This window comes from Dendrobates tinctorius, unplaced genomic scaffold, assembly GCF_039654945.1.
Source record: "Dendrobates tinctorius isolate UK_male_01 unplaced genomic scaffold, ASM3965494v1 ptg000138l, whole genome shotgun sequence".
In the NCBI taxonomy this organism is placed as follows: domain Eukaryota; kingdom Metazoa; phylum Chordata; class Amphibia; order Anura; family Dendrobatidae; genus Dendrobates; species Dendrobates tinctorius.
This window is the reverse complement of record NW_027361806.1, coordinates 15,863,715-15,889,796: the sequence shown is the minus strand read 5'-3', so window position 1 is coordinate 15,889,796 and position 26,082 is coordinate 15,863,715. Positions and strand designations below refer to the sequence as shown.

At 43.0% G+C, this 26,082-nt stretch overlaps 1 protein-coding gene and 1 long non-coding RNA gene across 3 annotated transcripts in view; one reads left to right on the top strand and one right to left on the bottom strand.

The window, feature by feature from the left end:
* LOC141048750 (uncharacterized) overlaps nucleotides 1–26,082 on the top strand; it is a 190,857-nt gene that overhangs the window by 52,326 nt on the left and 112,449 nt on the right. The window lies entirely within an intron of this gene.
* LEPR (leptin receptor) overlaps nucleotides 1–26,082 on the bottom strand; it is an 84,392-nt gene that overhangs the window by 14,972 nt on the left and 43,338 nt on the right. For both annotated transcript variants that reach the window (XM_073544704.1, XM_073544703.1), the window contains exons 6-13: nucleotides 22,165–22,313; nucleotides 21,118–21,262; nucleotides 11,466–11,759; nucleotides 10,401–10,518; nucleotides 7,897–8,096; nucleotides 5,824–5,984; nucleotides 3,340–3,493; nucleotides 2,561–2,643 (exon numbers count right to left, since the gene is read on the bottom strand). In XM_073544704.1, coding sequence (XP_073400805.1) covers nucleotides 2,561–2,643; nucleotides 3,340–3,493; nucleotides 5,824–5,984; nucleotides 7,897–8,096; nucleotides 10,401–10,518; nucleotides 11,466–11,759; nucleotides 21,118–21,262; nucleotides 22,165–22,313 — 1,304 coding nt within the window. The remainder of the gene's footprint in view (nucleotides 1–2,560; nucleotides 2,644–3,339; nucleotides 3,494–5,823; nucleotides 5,985–7,896; nucleotides 8,097–10,400; nucleotides 10,519–11,465; nucleotides 11,760–21,117; nucleotides 21,263–22,164; nucleotides 22,314–26,082) is intronic.

Here is a 26,082-nt window from a genome sequence, read left to right as displayed (position 1 = left end):
TAAGCACTAACCGGCAGGTAATTGCAACTTATCTGCCTGCTGTGCACAGCGCAGTACTTCTCCGGCACAGGTGGTTGCAGACCTCTCCTGACAGAGATTCTGCTGATGCGACAGGGCGGGACTTCCGAGGTCATGTTGATTGACAGCTGGCTCCCCTAGTTAGGCAGCAGGGATCCAGCTGTCAATCAGAATGACCTCAGAAGTCCCGCCCTGTCGTATCAGCAGAGGCAGCTGACCAATGGCGGATCTTAATAGGGGCGGATGGGGCGGTCGCCCCGGGCCCAAGGTTTTTTGGGGGCCCAGGGGCCCGGGGGCAGGGGCGGGCTGGGCCGGGTGTCAGAGAGGCAAATGCCCCCCGGACGGCTCCCCCAGCACCTGTACAGGGCCGGCCGTGCCCTGTGCTGTGACGCCGCCGGCAGCAGACAGCCGCCCGCGTCACATTCTATGAGGGGCCGGGAGCTGTGCACGGCCGTCACCTTGACGGCTGCTCAGCTCCGGCTGTACTTCCGGGTCAGATGTCGGGCGTGCGCGATGACGTCATCGTGCACGCGCCGACATGTCCCGGAGGATGCTGAAAGCAGAGGCGCTGCTGGGGAGCGAGCCGGCTGTGAGGTAAGTATGGGGAACTTTTTTTATTTTTTTTATTTATAAAATGAATTAAATGGGGGAGGGGGTGAGTGGGGGCTGTACACAATGAAGGGGGGTGACTGGGGCCTGTATATGATGAAGGGGGGGTTACTGGGGCCTGTATATGATGAAGGGGGGTTGACTGGGGCCTGTATATGATGAAGGGGGGGTGACTGGGGGCTGTATATGATGAAGGGAGGGTGACTGGGGCCTGTATATGATGAAGGGGGGGTGACTGGGGCCTGTATATGATGAAGGGGGGGTGACTGGGGCCTGTATATGATGAAGGGGGGGGTGACTGGGGCCTGTATATGATGACGGGGGGGTGACTGGGGCCTGTATATGATGAAGGGGGGGGTGACTGGGGGCTGTATATGATGACGGGGGGGTGACTGGGAGCTGTATATGATGACGGGGGGGTGACTGGGGGCTGTATATGATGACGGGGGGTGACTGGGGGCTGTATATGATGACGGGGGGGTGACTGGGGGCTGTATATGATGACGGGGGGGTGACTGGGAGCTGTATATGATGACGGGGGGGTGACTGGGGGCTGTATATGATGACGGGGGGGTGACTGGGAGCTGTATATGATGACGGGGGGGTGACTGGGGGCTGTATATGATGACGGGGGGTGACTGGGGGCTGTATATGATGACGGGGGGGTGACTGGGGGCTGTATATGATGACGGGGGGGTGACTGGGGGCTGTATATGATGAAGGGGGGTGACTGGGGTTGTACAGGATGAAGGGGGTGAGTGGGGGCTTCACAGGATGAAGGGGGGATGAGTGGGGGCTTCACATGATGAAGGGGGTGAGTGGGGCTGCACATGATGAAGTGGGGGATAAGTGGGGCTGCACATGATGAAGTGGGGGATAAGGGGGACTGCACATGATGAATTAAGGGGTAAGTGGGACTGCACATGATGAATTAAGGGGTAAGTGGGACTGAACATGATGAATTGGGGGTAAGGGGGACTGCACATGATGAATTGGGGGTAAGGGGGACTGCACATGATGAATTGGGGGTAAGGGGGACTGCACATGATGTGGGGGTAAAATTAACTGCACATGATGATGGGGAGTGGGGCTGCACATGAAGTTGGGGGGGAAGGGGACTGCACATGATAAAATGGAAGGGGGGATAAGGGGCTGCAAATGATGAAGCGGCACTGCAGATGAAGTGAGTGGGTGATAGGGGACTGCAATGGATGAAGTAAGGGGACTTCAAATTAAAGTGGGGACATTAAAGTGGATCCCCTATGGCCAGGATCACGTTGGGCGATTTTGTGCGTATTGGCCGTAGGCCTACAGCTTATGTGCAACGTCTTTTTAGGCCATGTCCACACGTGGTGGAATGGTGGCGGGTTTTCCGTATGGACCCGCAGCAAACCAAGTGCTGCGGTCCGTACGGCTGTCAATTCCCGCACGGGGACCGCAGCGCTCAGGTGGGAAGGGGGGTACAGGGGCCCAGGTTTTATGAACAGCCCCGGGCCCATAGTCCACTTAATCCGCCACTGCAGCTGACTCTCTGGCAGGAGCGTCTGTGACTGCTCTGTGCCAGAGAGAACGGCGCTGTGCACAAAAGGCTGGTAAGTTGCAATGACCCTGCTTGTTAGTGCCTAGATACGTTTTTTTTTTATTTCTTTTTGTAAAGTCTTGGATACCCCCTGTAAAGTTAAACTCAAAGTGGCCGTATTTTTATATAGCAGCTCAGACCCTCAGTGATCTGATACTCATGTCCTATAATATGGATAATTCTTCAATATATTAGATCGGGACAAACCCTTTTCATGGACTGGGTTGGAGTTGATTCTTATTCAGGGAATTAGTTAGTGCTGCAGAGCAACTGACGAGCACTGTGCAAGTAGTAGGCGTCGATATGGAGATGAAGGGCTTGAATGCATTTTTTCCAAACACTCATGTTATTTACCTTCCAAACCAATGTAATGTTGTCTCCCTTCTGAATGTTTTTTTTTGTCATAATTCTCCAAAATTCTGGACCACTCGAAGGTTCTGTAGAACATCATCAAATTAAGATGTGATATCTCATAAAAAAGTCATCCCACAAGACATGACATCACTTAATACATGCGTTCATAAGACATGATCGTATCAAAGGGGCATGGCATCATACAGAACATGACATCACCCAAGAAATAATATAACACAGGAAACAACATTACACAAGACATGACATGGCACAAGACATCACTTCACACAGGAAATGACATCACACCAATACATTATACTAAACAGGATGTACATCACACAGGACATGACATCACACAAGACATTACACCACACAGTGTATGACATCACACAAAACATTACACCACACAGTGTATGACATCACACAAAACATTACACCACACAGTGTATGACATCACACAATACATTACACCACACAGTGTATGACATCACACAAGACATTACACCACACAGTGTATGACATCACACAATACATTACACCACACCGTGTATGACATCACACAAGACATTACACCACACCGTGTATGACATCACATAGGACATGACAATACACACAATTTTACATCATTCAGTGTATGACATCACACAGGACATGACATTACACAAGATGTTACATCAGGGAGGAAATTACATCACACAGGACATACCACATAAGATGATTCAACATACAATCCATGACATCACAACTCATCCACATTTTGATTGAATGAATATTCCAACCTTTGATGTCTTTGACGATTGTATCAAGAGGATTGGTCCAATTACTCCAGATGTCAGACACATTAACCACTTGGCATCGGACCTGAATGGTGTAAGCCTGGCAGACATCTACTTCAAATATGGTAGCAGATTCATTTCCATAAATGTCTATAACCTGAGAAGGCAGATGTTTGAAGCTTTGTCATGTACATCTCCTAAATACAGTGGATGTAAAAGTCTACACACCCCTGATAAATACCAAGTTTTTGACATGTAAAAAAAATCCTACCAACAACAATCATTTCAGGACTTTTTCCACCTTTAATTTTAATCATAATCTGTGCAATTCAGTTGAAAAGTAAACCAAAATCTTTTCGGGTGGATATGGAAAAATAAAGAGCTTTAAATAATATGGTTGCATAAATATGTACTCCCGTCAATACTTTGTTGAAGAACCTTTCAAATTTATGACACCATTCAGTATTTTGGGTAGAAGTCTATCAGGTGACAGATCTAGTATTGATGATCTTTGCCCGCTCTTCCTTGCAGTATCTCCAAATCTGTTAGGGTTTGCGAGGACATCTCCTCTCTACATCACCCTTTTCATGTCCCCCACAGATTTACAGTTGGATTCAGGTCTGGGCTCAGGCTTGGCCATTCCATAACTTCTGGTGAAGCCATTGTTTTGTTGATTTTAAGGTTCTTAGGTTCATTGTTGTGATGAAAGGTGAAATTTATCTTCTCAGTTTTTTGTAAAGACCTGAATGATTTGTTGCAATATTGACTGATATTTGGTACTCTTCATAATTCCCTCCTCCTTGACCAAAGCCCCAGTTCCAGCTGCCAAAATATAGCCCTAAAGTACAATGCTGCCACCACCATGCCTCACTGCGGGTATGTTGTTTTTTTGTTTTTGTTTTTATGATGTTTTTTGTTTTTAAGAGGCTGGACAGACATCTGACTGGGATGATTTAGCGAATCCTGCTTTGAGCAGGGGGTTGGACCAGATGGCCCAGGAGGTCCCTTCCAACTCTACGATTCTATGATTCTATGATTCTATGTGCAGTTAACATTGCACTAAGCATAACTTTTGGAATTATAGCCAAAAGTTCCACCTTGGTTTAATCAGATATAAAACAGTATTCCACTTGATTTTGGCAGATTTGATGTAGTTTTTGGCAAAACATAGCTGGGCCTGGTTGTTTTTCTTTGTTAGAAAAGGCTTCCATCTTGCCACTATACCCTATGGGCCAGACAGATGAAGAATATGGGATATTGTTGTCACATGCAGGACATAATCAGTACTTGCCAGAAATTCCTGCAGCTCCTTTAATGTTGCTGTCGACCTCTTTGTAGCCACCCGGACCAATTTTTATTGTGTCTTTTCATCAATTTTAGAGGGACATACAGTTCTAGGTAATGTCACTGTTGTGCCAAACTGAAGCCACTTCTTGATGATATCTTCACAGTGTTACACAGCGATGTCTTCACAACTCTCCATGGTAGATCTAATGCCTTTAAAAATTTTTTTGCTCTCTTCTCCTGATAACTTTCAACATTGAGATCCCTTTGCTGCTTTGTAAGCTGTTTACGGACCATAGCTTATGCTGCAAAATGGAAGGATATGTCAGGAAGAGCTGTCTAGAACGGGAGAACTTTATATGGAGTTACGGTAATCAGAATCCTTGTAAATGATGGCAGCCGAGCACTGACTACTATGTAGCATGAATGTAAATGTGATTGGCTATTTCTAAAGTCAGCTAATTGTATGAGGATGTTCACCCTTATGCAACCAGATTATCTTAGTTTTGTTATTTAGATTTCCCCCCTCCAAATTATTTTGTTATGTTTCCCAAGTGGATTTGTACAGATTATGGACGACATTAAATGCGGAAAAAGTTCTGAAATTATTCTTCATGGTAGGATTTTTTTAAATGGCAAAAACTTGGCATTTTAACAGGGGTGGGTAGACTTTTTATATCCATTGTACATTTTCAATACGTATAAATAGTTTGTCCAATTATAACAATAAACTTAACAAGAGAGCCACTCTTGGCCAACATTTTGTATTTAATCTATATAGGTTTGAATTGTTATTTTTATGCAGAACTTTACATCCCATGTATAGATAGACACAGAGCTAAGTGATAAAACTCAGGTTACTGGTAGCCACCACTAGAGGGAGTCAGTCTTGGTGAAATCTCCTGCAGTGATGACATGTCGTACATGCACACGTGACCGCTGCGGTCAATCACGGGCCTCAGCAGAACTTTGTTCTCTCATATTTGCTGCCATCAGCTACATTTTTTAATTGCCATATAATCCTTTAACGCTTGGTTATTATTAATTTTGCCAAATATCAATATTTGCAGATCCTTTTTTGCTGAAATTGCTTCCTTTATTACAGTGTGGGGTTTTATAGAGGTTCTCTTGTGGGTTTTTTTTTTTTTTTCTCTTTCTAATAGTGACTATCATACGGGTATCAGTAGTTCAGGGACTGAGTACCTGCCATTCTGCCTCCCGTCCTTGTAGCCGATACCGAAGCTGGTAAAAGATGTCGTCCACTACAAACCTCGGCCGTCTCCAGCTCACGTGTAAACGTCTCATGGCATGCTCAGTGTCCGCCATCATCTCAGCCTGCACCATCCGTGGAGAGTACGGCTTCACTATATACAGAGGAGAGGAGACCATCTCTACAGAAGTATTGCATATAATTGAATATTCTATTTACATTATGAATATTGTGCACTTCTGCCGCAGCTTGAAGCTTGTATCATGAGGTTCTGCAGCAGCTGAGGTGTGCATAATAATAATAATTTTATTTACATAGTGCTAATATATTCGTATAATGAGGTTCTGCAGCGGTTGAATTGTGTATAATGCAGTTCTGGAGCAGCTGAGATGTGCATTATGAGGTTCTGCAGCAGCTGATGTGTATATTATTAGGTTCTGCAGCAAGTGTGGCGTGTTTTATGATGTTCTGCAGCAGCTGATGTGTATGAAAAGTAAAGTTCTGCAGTCGCTAAAGGTATTATGATGTTCTTCAGCATATGCAATGTGTATTATAATGTTGTGAAGAATGTTCTGCAGCAGCTGAGGTTTGCATCACAAGATTCTACAGCAGTTGAAGAGTGTATCATGAGGATTTGCAGCTCCTGAGGTGTGTAATATGATATTTTGCGATAGCTGATGTGTGTATTTTGAAGTTCTGCTGCAGCTGAGGTATGTATCACACAGCACTACTGTCACAGACCTATAGATTTAATTATAGGAATTGCGACATGTATCCTCCTCATCTGTCAGAGATGTGTAAATCCTACCCTCTACCTGCAGGTGGCGACAAATAGACATGGATGAACAATTCTTATTTGAGATTTTTCTCTGAAGAGGCAATTTGCATATTATTTTCCCAGAGGAGCATTGCTCGGCGAATAAGCCTCCTTACCTTGACAAGCCAGAGCTGGCATGTCACTCTCCACAAGGAGAAACCTTAACCCCTTAGACCTCAGTCCAGAGCCTCTCACCCAGCCAAATCAGTTCTCATACTTTGCACTGACGAGGGACAATAGCCCGAAACAGTGTCTGCAAATTGAGATTCTGATTTGGCTTTTATCCTAAGTCATATTACAAGACCCGTTAAAGGGTTGATTGTGACTTGTAGGATTCGCTACTACCAATAGGTGGCGCTGTAGAGTTCAAGTCCTCTTTTTTTCTCTGAAGAGGCAATTTGCATATTATTTGTGATCCGGTATCTGATAATTAGACACAGAGGCCCTGATTCATCATTGCTGTTTCTCCATTTTTCTGGGCTGATTAGCTCCTTTTTAGTGTCTTTAGTATTTCCACCTTATTCTCCATACATTTTACACCACTTTGTCTCTTCTTAAACAGAATCTGTCATCACGGTTTAACCTGTTAAAGTAAAGGTATGGCCCTGTTGTACTGATTTCATGGATACCTGTGCTGAAAAAAATCCTTAGCCCGGTTCTTGTTTAATTCACCTTAGAAGTTTTGGTGCAATACCTTCCTCTTGCATTGGGACAGGACTGTGGGTAGGGTCTCTGGCTCTGCCGCGGCCCCTCCGTATTAGTATGAACCTTGTTTTTTTTAATTTCGCACATGTTAAATCGTGTTGACAGGTCGTCTTTAAGACTTTTTTTTTAATTTTTCCTCAACAATTTTCTTTTCCACAAAATGCAACTATTACCTTTTTGCATTTTTTTTCACATTTCACTTCAGTCCTCCCCTGGAGTAAGGTTTCTGGAGTAGTTTTTGGTATGGCGCGTTTTTGCAACTTTTAATGGATTTATGACTTTTGGTGCTGAGAAGTCGCAAAATAAAAAGCATTTCTTTTATTTTGCGCCAAATCATGGACCACGTGCTCTAGTTAAGAATTTGGTGGAAAAAAAACAATAGTGGATACCACAAGACAAAATAAAAGTGACATAAAAAATAGCAAGTGATGAATTGGGTGCAGAGCATTTTGAGGGGGTTCTTCATTATATAACTTTGAAACGTGATGCAATATGGCCGTCTCCACATTATACAGACAGCTATGCAATTCCGCATGCTTCTTACCAATATCAATGGGCCTCAGAGACACAGGAGGAGATCGCAGGGTGCCTGATGGGTGTTGTATTTCAACCCACATGTAATAACTGGATATGATCTTGATTTTATTGAAAATGCATTTGTAGGAGCCGTCCGGCTGCATCTCACAGATCTTCATAGTGGAAGCGTCGTATTTTATATCTGTCTCAAATGAATAGTTTATCTCCCTTAAAAAAAAAAAAAAAAATAACAATGCAATTTACGGTTAGTCAACAGGAAAGGTCGCAGTAACAGCTTTAGCCTTCGTGAACACAAGCGTACAGCAGCTCAGCGGAACCATATTCCAGGGGTATTTTTCGCTGGCAGCTTTGTTTCTAGGAAAGCAGGTCTATAATATAGAGCACCATATGGCGACACATATTCTGTAGTTTGAAGCTACGGGAACGCCACTTGTCGCTCTACAGCTGCCAGCTGTGTACATGTAGGTTATAATACTAGCAAAATTGTCATTATAAGGAATAGTGATTGTGACAATAATAGTATAATGAGTAGTGCTGGAAGAATTAATACAGAAACTAATAGTTGTAATAGTAATAATAATAACAACAGAAGTAGTAATGTTAAAGTGTAGTCTCATGTTATTATGCACGGAGGACATATTGGCGACATGAAAAGTTGGTAAGCTCATTTTCCTTTCATCTCAATTGCCTAGTGAAATTAATACCGGTGTCCCTGGTGTCTAGATTAATACATGTATCCCTGATGTCTAAAGGGTTAATGTTATTGCTGAGTTCTCCCTATTTAGAGCATAACGAATTGCTATATATTTACAGGAGCCTTGTAGGTTCATGCTAAAATTCCTGGTGTTCTGTGGATTAATACCTGTGTCCTTTCTTGTGTCTCCTGGGCTAATACTTGTGCCCCTGCAGAATGCACACTCTCTACCCACAGGATGCGCTGACATATGAAAGTGTCAGCGCGTCCCTGGCTTCAGCCACATGTGCGTCGCAGTGTTCAGTTGATGAACGATGCGTGCGCACACCCCGCCCTGGAGTTTCTGAACCCCAGCAGGCGCCCGGAAAATTTAAGGGGCCAGCAGCCGTAGAAACGGTCTGGTGGCCCCCCAAACAGCACCACACCGCGGACCACCGGGCAAGTGCCCAGAAGAGCAGATTAGCAGTCCGGGTCCGCCCTGGTGTCTCTTGTGCTGGGCTACTACGTGGGTCCCTGGTGTCTCTGGTTGATACTCCTATCTTTGATGTCTAGTGGGTTAATATTGTCATTCCTGATTTCTGTATTTTTCATTGACTTCTTGTGGCTTAGTACATGTATCCCTGGTGCCTTGTTGGTTAATATTTGTGTCCTTAGTATCTAGTAGGTTTGAAGTTGCATCCCTGGTGTCTAGTGGGTTAGTATTGTGATCCTTCTTTTTTCCATTGAGCATATTGGGTTCATTTATTTTACACTAAAGTCTTGTGGGTTAGTGCTTGTATCCCCTTAATATTTTTATCACTGGTGTTTCGTGGCACAATACTTGTGTCAATGAAGTCTCGTGGTTTAATATTGTAATCCCTGGTGTCTAGTGGGCTAATAATTGTGTCACTGGGGTCTAGACAGTCAGCATTGTCCCTGATTTCTTGCTGAAGCATTTTGGGTCGCTAAAGTCTTGTGGGTTACTACTTATATCCTTGGCGTCTAATGTCCCTGGTGTTTACCTGGTTAATATTGTTACCCCTGATTTCTCCCTGGAGTGTATTATGGTCCTATAATTTTTCTCTAAAGTCTTGTGGGTTGATATTTGATTTCTGGGTGACTAGTTGACTAATAGCTGTATCCCTGTATGTATATGTTACTAATTGCATCACTGTTATCTAGTGGGTTGATATTATGATCTCTGGTGTGTAGTGGATTAATATTTAAATCTCTGGTGTCTATTGGGTTAATATTTGATCTTGAGGGTCTAGTGGGTTAATATTTTAATCTCTGGTATCTAGTGGGTTCATATTTTGATCCCTGGTATCTAGTAGGTTAATATTTTGACCCCTGGTGTCTAGTGGGTTAAAAAGGTTTTCCAGGACCTAACAACTGATGCCTTATCCATAGGACAGTTCCTCCAGTTGAAATCTGCTCCAGCAGCGGTCTGATGAGGGTGATTCAGGGAGCAAAACACAGCAGCCCCCCCATACATTACTAAGTGAACGCTTGCAAGTAATGCACTTTAACTCTCATTCACTTGATTTCAGCAGATCATCGGGGTGTCAGACTCCCACCGATCCCATATTGATGACCCATCCTATTGATAGTTCATTATTTGTTATTTCCTGGAAAGGCACTGTGTTGTTCCTGGTGGTCCAGTGGTCACTCCTAGTGATTGGATATTATCAATCTTTATTAACCGTCCTGTGCGATATCTCATATGCCCAGTGAAGTAGAGGAACAATGGAAAGCAGTTGTGCTATACTCATAGTACACCACAGGATGGCAGTAAAGTCTCATCCCTTTGTATCCATGGAACACAGGCAAACACTTACTCATAATAGCGGAATGTCAAGGTGATGTCTTCTAGGGGGATGACTTGCTTGGGCATCCACCTGCAGGTCATAACTGTAATCTCTCCATTGGTTTCACACGTGATGCTGATATTAGTGTCTATTTAATGATGAAGTGGATAAAATAGAAATATTAGGTATACAAGGAGCGGAAACCATATGGGGTGTGGAGATGGCAGACATGCCGGGTCCTGGTGCCTGAGGCGGTGTAAATGCTTTTCTGCCACATATAAAAACACCAGTGTTATAAATGACGCATGGTAGATGGGGGTCCCGGTACAGATTTAGCATCATAGTGATGATACACCTGAGCATACTTTGCCGACCTTGCTTAACTTTCTGTAGTAGGTTCTACATATGAATAAAGGATTGTGTCCCTTTTGATCATGGCTCTTTGGGCAATGTCAAAATGATTTGGAATACATGTGCAGTCTGGAATATACTTTGCTACCATTCCTCTTCCACTCTGTGAGTCCACAAAGTCATAGATCTAGTACAAGAATCACATGAAACCCTTACTGCAGCCTCGCTCTTTCTAGTCCCCAGTGTATAGAGGTTAAAAATGGGGTTTTAAGGAAGGAAACAATCTCTGTAGTTTATGGCTGATGTTTAGTTAGTCCATTAGGATATTCTAACCTTAAGAAGGTTTATTAAATCTGGTGCAAAAAAAAAATGAACAAGATAACCACACCAAACAGTTTGCTACAATCTGTTTAGGTTTCTATTTGCAGCTTCCTTTGCAGTAAATTTTATAAATCTTCCTCAAACCAAATGGGATGAAAAAATACCAAGCCGCACCATCAAATCCTTATCCAACTAGCAGAAAAATGTCCTTGGCCGATTAGATTTCCCCCATATAAGATGAGTCGGGTCATGTACAGTGGAATAACTTGAAAATACTGGCTTCAATTCAGGATATGTAACAAGGCTCCCACCGGGTGTCTCCCTTTTAGGAACCCTCAGGCATCAAGATCAGGATACAACTGCTTCCTCCGCACCCCCTTTAGCTACATCCCCACAATCAAAAGCAGACACCAGTATTGTTACCTATGACGAAGATTTCTGCATATCGGGGTTGGCACCCAATGCCCTGGACGCAGCAATACAATGCATCATACTGGAACTTTCCCTTTGGCGTTGTCGTATTTAGATTGTCAATTGTGACTTTTCCAACGTAATCACTCACTGCTGTATAATGCTTGGTGGAGAACTGCTCTGCCAGGTTCAGACCCCAGGTTATGGCCTTGGATGGAATCTTCTTATTTTTATCACAGAACATGCAAAATACTGAAGCGCTGGATCCGCTGCCCACAACAAGCCGCTGTGGAAAATAATATCCACCTGTAGAAGGGAGTGAAAATAACACAGCACAAATGACATAATAATTGTATATTATGAAAATGACCGATCTGTTGACATCCATTTTGATGGGAGCAGTATTATACCAGTTGCATTCTTATATATGGGTATTAATATAGTAGTTATATTCTTGTACATAGGGGCAGTATTATAGTAGTTATATTCTTGTACATAGGGGCAGTATTATAGTAGTTATATTCTTGCACATAGGGGCAGCATTATAGTAGTTATATTCTTGTACATAGGAGCAGTATTATAGTAGTTATACTATTGTACATAGGAACAGTATTATAGTAGTTATATTCTTGTACATAGGGGCAGTATTATAGTAGTTATATTCTTGTACATAGGGGCAGTATTATAGTAGTTATATTCTTGTACATAGGGGCAGTATTATAGTAGTTATATTCTTGTACATGGGGGCAGTATTATAGTAGTTATATTCTTGTACATAGGAGCAGTATTATAGTAGTTATATTCTTGTACATAGGGTCAGTATTATAGTAGTTATATTCTTGTACATAGGGGCAGTATTATAGTAGTTATATTCTTGTACATAGGGGCAGTATTATAGTAGTTATATTCTTGTACATAGGGGCAGTATTATAGTAGTTATATTCTTGTACATAGGGGCAGTATTATAGTAGTTATATTCTTGTACATAGGGGCAGTATTATAGTAGTTATATTCTTGTACATAGGGGCAGTATTATAGTAGTTATATTCTTGTACATAGGGGCAGTATTATAGTAGTTATATTCTTGTACATAGGAGCAGTATTATAGTAGTTATATTCTTGTACATAGGAGGCAGTATTATAATAGTTATATTCTTGTACATAAGGGGCAGTATTATAGTAGTTATATTCTTGTACATAGGAGCAGTATTATAGTAGTTATATTCCTGTACATAGGAGCAGTATTATAGTAGTTATATTCTTGTACATAGGAGCAGTATTATAGTAGTTATATTCTTGTACATAGGAGCAGTATTATAGTAGTTATATTCTTGTACATAAGGGGCAGTATTATAGTAGTTATATTCTTGTACATAAGGGGCAGTATTATAGTAGTTATATTCTTGTACATAGGAGTATTATTATAGTAGTTATATTCTTGTACATGGGGGCAGTATTATCTGTTCTATTTTTTTCTAAACACTGTTTTTCGGTGATTCCTGTGTTATCCCCGTTCATACTGCACCCACACACACAAATACACAAATGGTACACCATTTGAAAGGTAAACTTGCCCCCTTCTGCAAGAAAATAGCTAAACAAACCACACATCCACGATTTGATCACAAAATACAGTTTAAACATTAATTTTCATAAACCTGCAGTAAGGAAAAATGACCTGCAGGTGGCACCATAGTACCTCAAAGCACACTACCAACACATTTGTAAACATGCACTGCTTTTTCGCTGACTATTTCGCCCCACAAACACACGATACGCCATTTGAAAGGTAAACTTGCTAGCTTCAGGAAGACAGCAGCCAAACAAACCACACATTCACAATTTTATCACTAAATACAGTTTAAACATTAATTTTCATTAACCTGCAGAAAGACACAATGACCTGCAGGTGGCACCACAACTGGAAAACATTTTTTGGCCTCTACTTATCAAAACAATTTATTGTATTACCAATCTACATAAATAAATGCCTGTCTGTGTTCATCAGCTCATGAAATACATTTACATTTGACCAGCTTGCCTTTTCTGAAATTGCCTGCGCCCCCGACGACCAATGTGCAAAAATTTTGCACGGGCAAAGCTAGCAGTAGTTATATTCTTGTACATAGGAGCAGTATTATAGTAGTTATATTCTTGTACATAGGAGCAGTATTATAGTAGTTATATTCTTGTACATAGGAGCAGTATTATAGTAGTTATATTCTTGTACATAGGAGCAGTATAAGGCTGGAGTCACACTAACCTGCGCAAAATACGCTCCGTATTTTACATGCGTAATACGGATCAATGACCACTAAATAGTGGTCCGTAGGTCATCCGTAAGCAAGGTGAGGTCGCGTATTTTGCGCATGTGTGTCTCCGTATGCAATCCGTATGCAATCCGTATGGCGAGATTTTCTCGCAGCCTTGCAAAATGGACATTTAACGGTTTTGGGGCCTGCAAACAATTTAAATCATTAGCCTGCACCCTATTTAGACACTCAGAAACAGGTGGCTGCCTACATTCTGTACATTTCTCACCTTGCTTTCACGAGGTGTGTTGGTGTTCTTTGTGCAGCATGGCCGAGGGTCTGACATTCAATACAACCGAGCAGGTTCTCTTTACCTGGCTTTTGTCACGGCGCTTTGGCCAACCATATCCTGTGATAGTGGATCCGCGGAGGAGGAGACGCATGTGGGTACATCCACTTTTGAGGCAACGACTCACAAGAGGGCATTTTCACCGCCTCTATTCGTCTCTGCGGGAGCATCCGGAAAAATTTTACCAGTACTGTCGAATGAGCATTTCCACATTTGATCACCTCTTGGAGACAGTGCGCCCTGGGATCACATTTCAGGACACTAGGATGCGCCAAGCCATATCTGCAGAGGAGCGACTTCTACTCACAATACGGTATGTACTCCACAACCACATTCTCTATGTTCATAATGTGTGTGTTAATTTATGTTTTTTGGCCTTATTGGACAATGTTTAATACCCTCATCTTACTCAAAATATGTTTCACCTGACACAGCACAATGTTACATCTAATATGTACTGCATATCACTTAGTCATTGTGCCACCAAATATGTGTGTGTTGTTCTCTCTCATTTCCTACCAAGTTTGGTCGGCATGTAACTGATTTTTTTTTTACTTTAGCCATTCTAACCTGGACTATTTCTGTTGTTCTACAGCTTCCTGTCCACTGGCCTGTCTTATGCCGCCCTCCACCATGAGTTTCTCATTGGAAAGTCCACCATTTCAGGCATAGTGAGGTCTACATGTGCACAAATCTGGACAAGACTCCATCAGGTGGTCCTACCCGAGCCCAGGATGGAAGACTGGTTAAGGATTTCAAGGGACTTTGAGGAGGACTGCCAGTTTCCAAATTGTATTGGGGCCCTGGATGGCAAACATATCAGGGTGCGTAAGCTGCCGAACTCAGGGTCCCAATTCTTCAATTATAAGCAATACTTTTCTGTTGTATTGTTGGCTCTGGTAGACCCTCAATACAAGTTTATAATTGTGGACATTGGAGCCTATGGAAGGACGGGAGACTCTAGAGTCTTCAATACTTCCATAATGGGTCGGCGGCTACGCACCAACCAGTTGGATCTACCACCACCACGCCAGCTACCAGGCTCCCCCCGAACAATCAGTCCCTTATGTCCTTGTGGCAGATGAGGCCTTTCAGTTATCACGTAATGTCATGAGGCCATATCCCCGGCGCAACCTTGACCACAGGCGCAGAATTTTTAACTTGCGCCTATCACGTGCTAGGCGACTGGTGGAGTGTTCCTTTGGGATTCTTTGTGCCAAATGGCGGGTACTCCAGTCTGCCATTCAGTTGAGTGAGCAAAATGTGAATGAAGTTGTGAAAGCCTGTGTGGTTCTGCATAACTTCACCAGGATACATGATTGCTCCTCCTCTGATGGTGTTGTGTGTAGGCCGGACAATGTGCACAGGGTGAGACCACCTATCATCCCTCAATGTAGACCGCTCTCTGGCCTCAAAGTGCGTGATATATTCACGAATTACTTTATCTCACCTGAGGGGGCTACTTCTTGGCAAGAGAATGCTGTGTCTATGTTCTAATTTTTTTGGGTTCAAAGTGTGTCTAAATATATATTACTCAAGCCTTTTTATGATTCTATGAGTGTTTCTTTGCATTGGTTGGTGTCTGTTAGTATGTTGTGAGGGATAGTGAGAAATCACACAGAGACGTTAACTAGAGTAGACAAATTTTTAGTTTTGCCTTTTTGTTTTTTGGGTTTGGATTAAAGGCAAACATAATTTTGCCAAAACACAAATTTGGCAAAGGCCAAAATGACCCTTTGGGCCTTCGTTAACTTGATGTAACATTAACATAACAGTAAAAAACTGCAACAAACATTATGCAATAACAACATTGCTGCATGCCTACATTAACCTGGATTAGGCAACAAAGGGTGAGCTCCATCACCAAAATAAAGTCAATAAGATAACACTCACATTTCCTCATAATGTTTTCCAAACATAGAAAGATTCCACCATGACAGGCAAGGCTACCTCACAGCTTTCACACAGATATTACCTGTCTGTAGAACAGACAATATTTAAGCATGCAATACTGGAAAGGATGAAAATACAAAACTCACTTGTTAAGACATAGAGAGAGCGTGATATTGTGAATGCTGTTCGCCTCAAATTGTTTTACTAGAGAATGCTAATAACAAAGTTGACTACTTAACTAAAGGCAAGCACGCCTTTCCTATGCATTAACAAGTGATTAGTGTATTTTCATCCTTTCAGGTAACAGCATAGCGCATTTCAATATTCTCTTTTATACACACATGTAATATCTGTGTGAAAGGCGTGAGGTAGCGTTGCCTGTTATGATGGATTGTTTCATATGTTTGGAAAACATTGTTTACAAATGTGAGTGTTAAATTATGTTCGAAATGTTGGTGAAGGAGAACACCTGTTTTTTTCTCTAGATTAGAAGCACCAGTTACATGTCACTGGACATCTCCAAAGTTTGGATTCATAAATCCTCATATGTAGGGGAAGGGGAACGGGGAGGAACAGCCTGTGGGTGCTGCTGGACATTGTGGCCAACATCGCCCTGTGTGGGGCCATACTGTTGCCCATGAAGCTGTTGTTGTCCAGCCTCCTGGGCCTGTTGGTGATACTGCCCAGAGTAATAATGATGATGGTGAGGGGCTTCTTGTTGGCTATGGTAGGCCCGTGACTCATACCCACCAAGATAGCCAGATCGTCCCCAACCAGGTTGGGACCAGCCTCCAACACTGGGTGGGTACAAGTGGCCATATTGGTGGGGTTGGCTTGATGAAGACATTTGGGGCTGCGGAATAGAAGGATGGGTAGGGGGAGGAAGGGGTTGAGGTGTTGGCCCACGTATTAGGGGCTGTTCAGACCCTGCTTGAGAAAGCATCTGTGTGGATGGTCTCATGCGCATTAAATTTCTTGGTGAGAGCTGCCACCTCTCCAGAAATTCAAACACCTCATATGGGGTATTGGGGGGGGTGCTTGCATCAAGCAGGATCTGAATACACCCCCTAATACGGAGCCTGACCTCACGGGTAAGGGCACGGAGATAAAGGGTGAGGCTACATGCATAGGCCTCCTCACCATCATCTGTAGTGACTCTGGACAAGTAAGTCAGCACCCCAGTGTCCACATTGGTCCTGCTCTCTTGAATGGCGACCTGGCGCCTTCTTCTTATTCGCCGTGTTGCTAGAGCAGCCTGTGGGGAGGGCCTGATCTGGGCAGTTGGGCTGCTGCTCAAGTTGCCCATCTCTTCCAGGATGGGTGAGGTTGCAGCTGCAGACCGTCCTGGTGGTGTGTTGTGTCGGGCAGCCATTGTGTGCTCTTGTGATGCCTCCTCTTCAGACATCCTTCTTGTAGGGGGAGAAGATGGGCCAGCCACCTCATCCCCTACAGGATCAATAACGGGCTCTGCCTCTGAGGCCGTTCCTCGATCTGTAAGGTTGGATTGAGTTCTGTTATGAAATAGAACAGAGGCAAAAATACATCAATATTTTTGTCCCTGTAAAGTATTTGTGTAATGTTTTTGTGTCATGTGGTGTGAGGTATGTACTTACGGTCTCAGAGCCAGAATTGGGGCGAGGAAGTTCAGCCGGTCATAATATATATATTTCCGCTTGACATGGCCAGCATCCCCACTCCTGGACCGCTGCTGGCGTTCCCGGCGGTATTGGTCCCGGATGCTTCTCCACCGTTTCATCACATCTTCCACTGCAATGTGACAGGAAAGATTGTCAAAATCACATATTGGAGAGGTCACATTTTAAAACAGTAGTCTAGGCATGGGGCCTTATGGGGTGTGCGTTCTACCCATGGTGGAATATGTAATTGGGCCGATACCCAGGGTCTCATTAGCTCCCCTGAAACTAATTTTTGTGGCTAGGAGGATGAGGAGCTTGTGGCCTAACCCCTAATTATGGCTGTGTGAAGCCATGTGTCACATCCTAATGTAACGGCCTCATGAGGCTAAAATTACATGCCCAGGAAGGGGGGGGGGTGCTGATTGTAGAGTCATTTTATAGCGCGCGCTAACGTTAATTATATTTTTATGGTTGCACTTACGAATTTTCTGCTGCTCCTCACGTGGTCTGTCACCGAAGTCATGGTACATCTGGCGACAGATGCGCCTCCATGACGCCTCCTTTCTTGTGCGGTTCGCATAGTTTGCGTCGCGTGGGTCCCATATTTCTGGACGCTCCTGCACCAGCACAATTAGCATCTCCACATTTATGTAAGTGGACGCCATGCTGCTGCTGTACTCCGTGGAGGCGTACTTCCTGGATGTCTGGAGCGCTTTTTGAGCTCATTTGCATGTCTAGGCTTCCTGATGAAGGATTGGCCCATTTCCTGTTCACCAGCCAAAAGACCTGAGTATTGCTCGCAGGTCACACGTGTGTTCAGTGTGTAATCCGTATTTTTTGCGCACCCATTGACTTGCATTGGCGTACTACGGGCGTAGTACGCTGACAATCGCAGCATGCTGCGAGTGGCACGGAGCGGAGGATACGGAGGAGAAATATACGCCTGGTGCTAGTGACCCCATAGAGAATCATTGGTCCGTGTCTAATGCGTGCTTTTTGCGCCTCTCACGCACCCGTATTCCTCGCCAGTGTGACTCCGGCCTTATAGTAGTTATATTCTTGTACATAGGGGCAGTATTATAGTAGTTATATTCTTGTACATAGAGGCAGTATTATAGTAGTTATACTCTTGTACATAGGAGCAGTATTATAGTAGTTATATTCTTGTACATAGGGGCAGTATTATAGTAGTTATATTCTTGTACACAGGAGCAGTATTATAGTAGTTATATTCTTGTACATAGGAGCAGTATTATAGTAGTTATATTCTTGTACATAGGGGCAGTATTATAGTAGTTATATTCTTGTACATAGGGGCAGTATTAGGTCTGGGTCACACTAGAGAGGAATACGGACGAGTGAGAGGTGTTAAAAACATGCATTACACACGCATTGACAAATTACCGCGGGAGCCCACACATTTTTTTACAACGAATTAACCCCTTAAATTATCAGCTACACCTCCCAAATTTTACACATCAACCCTCATCTAATTACTATGAAAGACATACAAAAAAAACATGAAATGAAATGGTTTACTGTATGTAAACCATGTGTCATTTCATGTCTGGTTGGGGAATGATTTGACAAAAGCCGGCAATTGAATTAGCGGCTATTCTGCTATGAAGAACTCTGTGACATATAGATAGATAGATAGATATATATATATATATATATATATATATATATATATATATATATATATATATATATATATACACTCACTGGCCACTTTATTAGGTACACCATGCTAGTAAGGGGTTGGACCCCCTTTTGCCTTCAGAACTGCCTCAATTCTTCGTGGCAGAGATTCAACAAGGTGCTGGAAGCATTCCTCAGAGATTTTGGACCATATTGACATGATGGCATCACACAGTTGGCGCAGATTTGTCGGCTGCACATCCCTGATGCGAATCTCCCGTTCCACCACATCCCAAAGATGCTCTATTGGATTGAGATCTGGTGACTGAGGAGGCCATTTGAGTACAGTGAACTCATTGTCATGTTCAAGAAACCAATCTGAGATGATTCGAGCTTTATGACATGGCGCATTATCCTGCTGAAAGTAGCCATCAGATGCCTGTTCTTAGCTGAGAGGAGTGGTACCCAGTGTGGTCTTCTGCTGCTGTAGCCCATCTGCCTCAAAGTCCGACGCACTGTGCGTTCAGAGATGCTCTTCTGCCTACCTTGGTTGTAACGGGTGGCAATTTGAGTCACTGTTGCCTTTCTATCAGCTCGAACCAGTATGCCCATTCTCCTCTGACCTCTGGCATCAACAAGGCATTTCCGGCCACAGAACTGCCGCTCACTGGATTTTTTTTCTTTTTCGGACCATTCTCTGTAAACCCTAGAGATGGTTGTGCGTGAAAATCCCAGTAGATCAGCAGTTTCTGAAATACTCAGACCAGCCCTTCTGGCACCAACAATCATGCCACGTTCAAAGGCACTCAAATCACCTTTCTTCCCCATACTGATGCTCGGTTTGAACTGCAGGAGATTGTCTTGACCATGTCTACATGCCTAAATGCACTGAGTTGCCGCCATGTGATTGGCTGATTAGAAATTAAGTCTTAACACACAGTTGGACAGGTGTACCTAATAAAGTGGCCAGTGAGTGTATATATATATACACACACACATGTATTCTATGTGTCTATATCTATTCTTTCGTTTGTGTTATAAACCCTGTCATAGGGCTCCATTATATGTCCATTTTGCAAGCCGGCGAGAAAATCTCAGCATACGGATGCTTACATGCGCAAAATACGCGACCACACCTTGCTTACGGATGACATACGGATCACTATTTAGGGGTCATTCATCCGTATTACGCCTGTATACTACCGTATTTTGCGTCGGTTAGTGTGACCCCGGCCTTATAGTAGTTATATTCTTGTACATGGGGCAGTATTATAGTAGTTATACTCTTGTACATAGGGGGCAGTATTATAGTAGTTATACTCTTGTACATAGGGGCAGTATTATAGTAGTTATTTTCTTGCACATAGGAGGCAGTATTATAGTAGTTATATTCTTGTACATAGGGAGCAGTATTATAATAGTTATATTCCTGTACATAGGAGCAGTATTATAGTAGTTATATTCTTGTACATAGGAGCAGTATTATAGTAGTTATATTCTTGTACATAGGGGCAGTATTATAGTAGTTATATTCTTGTACATAGGGGGCAGTATTATAGTAGTTATATTCTTGTACATAGGTGCAGTGTGAGGCCGGGATCACACATGCGAGAAACTCAGACGAGTCTCGCATCTTAATACTCGGCACTGCCACCGGCACTTGGGAGCGGTGCGTGCGGTTGCATGTATTTCTATGCAGCTGCACGCTCCGCTCCCAGGTGTCGGCTGCAGTGTCGGGTATTAAGATGCGAGACTTCTCGCATGTGTAATCCCGGCCTTATAGTAAATGTGTTCTTGTACATACGGAGCAGCATTATTGTAGTTTTATTCTTGAGCACAGGAGGGAGTATTATAGTATTATTGTAGACACTTCTCTTTGTTGTCCAAGTTACCTTGAGATTTAAATACCGCTGGAAGACTCCAGTTACTCCAAACGCCAAGGTCAGGGAATCGTCTGCATCGCACCTCAAATACGAGTGGTGAGCAGGATTCTGGGACATCCAAGATGACATAGGTTTTCTCTACCAACACGTAAACCTGTATAGAAATGAAAAGTTATTTTTAGAAAATTGCAAGAGCCGAAATTCATTTTTTATGTAATAATGCAGAAGATTTTAAACCACTTTATTGTAGAGGAGGCCCACTTTTTATTAATTAAATAAAATATGTGAAAACAGATTTGTACAGCTAATATTGGCGTCACTGGGATCTGTAAGAAATCTCTATATGAAGATCTCTCACTAGTGGAAAATGCATTCAGCTAAAATGTTGTTATTTTGCTATGTTATATAAGAAATTGCTTACAGTAATAATCAGGGGAAAAAAATCAACTTTGGTTTTGTAAAAAAAAAGTTGTAAATTCCATGGGCTAAACCAACTTTTGCCAGAAAACTATATATTAGGGTGTGTGCACACACTGCGGATTGTGCTGCGGAATTTTCCACTCTGATTTGTGTAAATCCACAGGTCAAAACACCTGCGGTTTATCTGCAGATTTTCTGCGGTTTCCCCTGCGGTTTGACACCTGCCATGTGAATCCGTACAAAGAATTGACATGCTGCGGATTTGAAACCTCAGCACCGTGTGCATGCGGATTTCATTTTCCATTTATTATAATGGTACTGTACACCACAGCAGAAACTGCTGCGGATCCGCAGCATATGCACACACCCTTAGAGGTCTCGAGAACTTTCTGCTACCCTCTGCCCCATCTCTTCAACATTGTGCAGTATGAATTCCTTATTAGCAGAAGGTTCCATTGATGTACATTAGATAAACACATTATAAACCTTACAAGTCGCCTTTTTCAAACTCTCTCGAATCACAGGCTTATAATGATGAAGTCCTGATTACCCACGGAGTTCAGCGTTGGGGTCACAGACATCATTCATTTGTGCCTACGTATTGCTGGAGCCTGATTGTGTGATGCAGGTTTTTACCAGAGGTGAGATCTTCTCCGCTGTGCTCAGATAATGTTTCACTTGACACTGAAGCCTACGGGAAGTGGATGCAGAATTGGCCCAGAGAACTTTTAACTTTCCATCACTGGTTATCTCTGTCCGAAGGTGACTTGGTCGATCTGGCATTACTGAGGAAAATAAGAATATGGTGGTTGGTTTACAGGTGTCTCGGGGGCTGAAGCTATTTATCCTACGAGTGGGATTACAATATACTAGGTGTTCTTCCCACCAGTGCCTTACACCACTACAGTTTTTCAGTTTATGGGCTCGTTCACAACACTGTATTTATCGGACCAATGTTATTTACTGGGTCAGAGCTGGTTATCAGGTTTTTTCTTTTTTTTTTTCCACTGGCCCAATCTGCGAAAAAAATCACAGCATGCAGCGACTACACTCCGAAATTGCATTCAGATGTCCTACGAGTGCAGTCCGATTTTCGAGGACACAGACAATGGAGAAAATGAAGAAATTAAATTCTCCATCTTCTCCGCACTTGTGCTGCGATTCTTCTACTACAGTCCCATGATGAGTTTTTGGTGAGTCTTTGATCTTGCAGATTTTCTGCAACATTTCTTTTTCAAAAATACGCAGCGTAACAAAATCACCAAGAACTCATTGTGGGAATCTAGCCTAATGTAACAAACCCTCAGCTGTGAAATGTATTAGGTCTTTACCGGTTTTCAGCCATTGACTGTAAACAAGATTGTTCTCAGAAATCAGAATCTAAAAACAGTGAATAATTGAAACACCGCGTGTGTTTGAAAGTTGCAGGACCTTTTATTATAGAACATCAGTATTTCTATAAATCTTTTTACATTGTATTCACTTCACAAATTTATGGCATTAAATGGCCATTGCAGCTTTATTGCTTCAGCTCTGCAATCCTGCACCCATTAACTTATAGACGTGGGTGACAGATGACGTGACCGGTGCACAATATTGCTTCACTTACACTTCTCCGTTACAGTAAATAAGTGATCGGAGCTTTACATCGAGCACTGACGCGGTCATCGATCTGCGGCCAGTAGGTGAGATACGAGAACCGTCCTCCAGGTGATAACTTATTACATGAAGCCCATTAGGATTCCAGGGAAGTGTCTGTCCACGAGTTTGGACAGTCTGGAGGGACAGCGGCAATTATCACTAATGATAATATTTATCAAAGTCTAGAGGAAAGAACACCAGGAATGAAGACGACAACACAATTACCAGGAATGTAATTTCTACACCACCAAAGGCCAAGAAGGTGCAAATTCATGTATCACTGAAGGTCGTCCGCCCATGGAGTTGTTATTTTTCTCATTAATAGGAATTTGAGATAGATAATACATTGATAAATAGATAAGAGATATAAGATGGATAGATGATATATATTTAGTAGATAGATCATTTACGTTCGAGAAAAACAGACATCTGAATGAGGCAGACGTCTGTGGATATCGATCTGGTCACACACCGCAAGGCATGGACTGACCTCCGATCTCCCGACCTGAGCATGACAGCCTCATGGAAATGTATGAAGCTGTCATGTCCTAATAGGGAACCCACAGCTAATCCGTGATTGTTTTTTTTTTTCAGTTCAGATTTTTCACAAAACCTAAAGTATTTAATTAGAATCCCGAGGTCTCGCACACACGTTGCTTATTTGTGACTTGCAGATTTAACCCCTTAGGGCTCATACTCACATGCGAGAAACTCGGACGAGTCTCGCACGTCAATACCCAGCACTGCCGCCGGCACTCGGATCGAAGCGTTCAGCTGCATAGTAAAACAGTGCCGGGTATTGACGTGTGAGACTCGTCCGAGTTTCTCGCATGTGATTGTGGGGGATTGAAGTAGAATATCCCTTTAATGCCACCTCCCCTTTAAGAAGTTCTAATATTAATATATTGTAAATGTTTTGTAGATAAGATTATGCCACGGTACTGCTACACTATTGTGTTACCGCTGTTCTAATTGGTACTGCCACATTATATGTGTTACCATTTTGTACATACTATATAGTATTGTATTATGTGCATATTGATGTGTAAGTTTAGGGTAAGCCAGTGTATCCTTCGGGTTCAATAGTGGAGGGCACTATTAGTATAGATTTCATAGATATGGGTAAGCGTAGTTCTATTGTGGGCCACTAGATGGGGGTATACTAGTGGGCCTTGTTAGGTATAGCTGATAGGAAGTTCCCATAGGGGTTAACTGTAGGAGAAGCTGCTAAGGGTTAAGTAAGTGTAGACTATAGGAATAGGTCCGGCGCCTCCCATCTTCATACGATGCCGTCCTCTTCTTTGCTTCCCGTCGTGGCTCCTGCGCAGGTGCACTGCTCTGCCCTGTTGAGGGCAGAGCAGAGTCCTGCAGTGCGCAGGTGCCAGGAGATGTCCGGCGCCCGCGCACTGCAGTATTCTGCTCTGCCCTCAACAGGGCAGAGCAATGCGCCGGAGCCGGAGCCACGACAGGCAGCAAAGAAGAGGACGGCATCGTATGAAGATGGGAGGCGCCGGACTGCGACACCCATCGGAACGCCCCCCCCGGTGAGTATAATCTAACTCTTTTTTTCTTATCTTTCAGGTTACATTGGGGGCTTATCTACAGCATTACAGAATGCATTACAGAATGCTGTAGATAAGCCCCTGATGTCGGTGCCGGCAGCTCATATTGGAAAAAAGAGGTGACAGATTCCCTATAAATAGGGCTGAAGCTTGCAAATCCGGGGCAATGCGGATGAATGGGATCCCCTATGTTTTGAGGTCCTACAGGAGCAGCGTGGGACTGGAACACCTTGGGCCCACCAGAGAAAATCATTCTTGGGGCCCACTATGTAGCTGCATAGAGTTAAATACCAGACCACCAATTATGCGGTAAAACACGCTAATATCCGGGTATAATATAAGGTTGTACATGTCTTAATTATGTAGCAGGAGTTGGGGTAGCCCCCTCAATAGAATATAAAGCAGCCCCCTCACATAGTATAATGCAGCCATCTCATAGAATATAATGCAGCCATCTCATAGAATATAATACTGCCCCCCTCATAGGGTATAATACTGCCCCCTCATAGGGAATAATGCACCACCTCATAGGGTATAATGCACCCCCTCATAGGGTATAATACTGCCCCCCTCATAGGGAATAATGCACCCCCTCATAGGGTATAATACTGCACCCCCTCATAGGGTATAATACTGCCCCCCTCATAGGGTATAATACTGCCCCCCTCATAGGGAATAATGCACCACCTCATAGGGTATAATGCACCCCCTCATAGGGTATAATGCACCCCCTCATAGGGTATAATACTGCCCCCCTCATAGGGTATAATACTGCCCCCCTCATAGGGTATAATACTGCACCCCCTCATAGGGAATAATGTGCCCCCCTCATAGGGTATAATACTGCCCCCCTCATAGGGTATAATACTGCCCCCCTCATAGGGTATAATACTGCCCCCCTCATAGGGTATAATACTGCCCTCCTCATAGGGAATAATGCTGCCCTCCTCATAGGGTATAATGCTGCCCTCCTCATAGGGTATAATGCTGCCCCCTCATAGGGTATAATACTGCCCCCCTCATAGGGAATAATGCTGCCCCCTCATAGGGTATAATACTGCCCCCCTCATAGGGAATAATGCACCCCCTCATAGGGTATAATGCTATATAGATATATAGATATAGAGTTAGATAGATATAGATAGAAAGATAGATGTAGAAATAGATAGATATAGAGATAGATAGTAGATAATGGATAGAAAGTAGATAATGGATAGATAGAGATAGATAGAGATAGATAGAGATAGATATAAAGATAGATATAGAAAGAAATATAGATAGATAGAAAGATCGATAGGTAGATAGATATAGAGATAGATAGAAAATAGATAATGGATAGATAGATATAGAG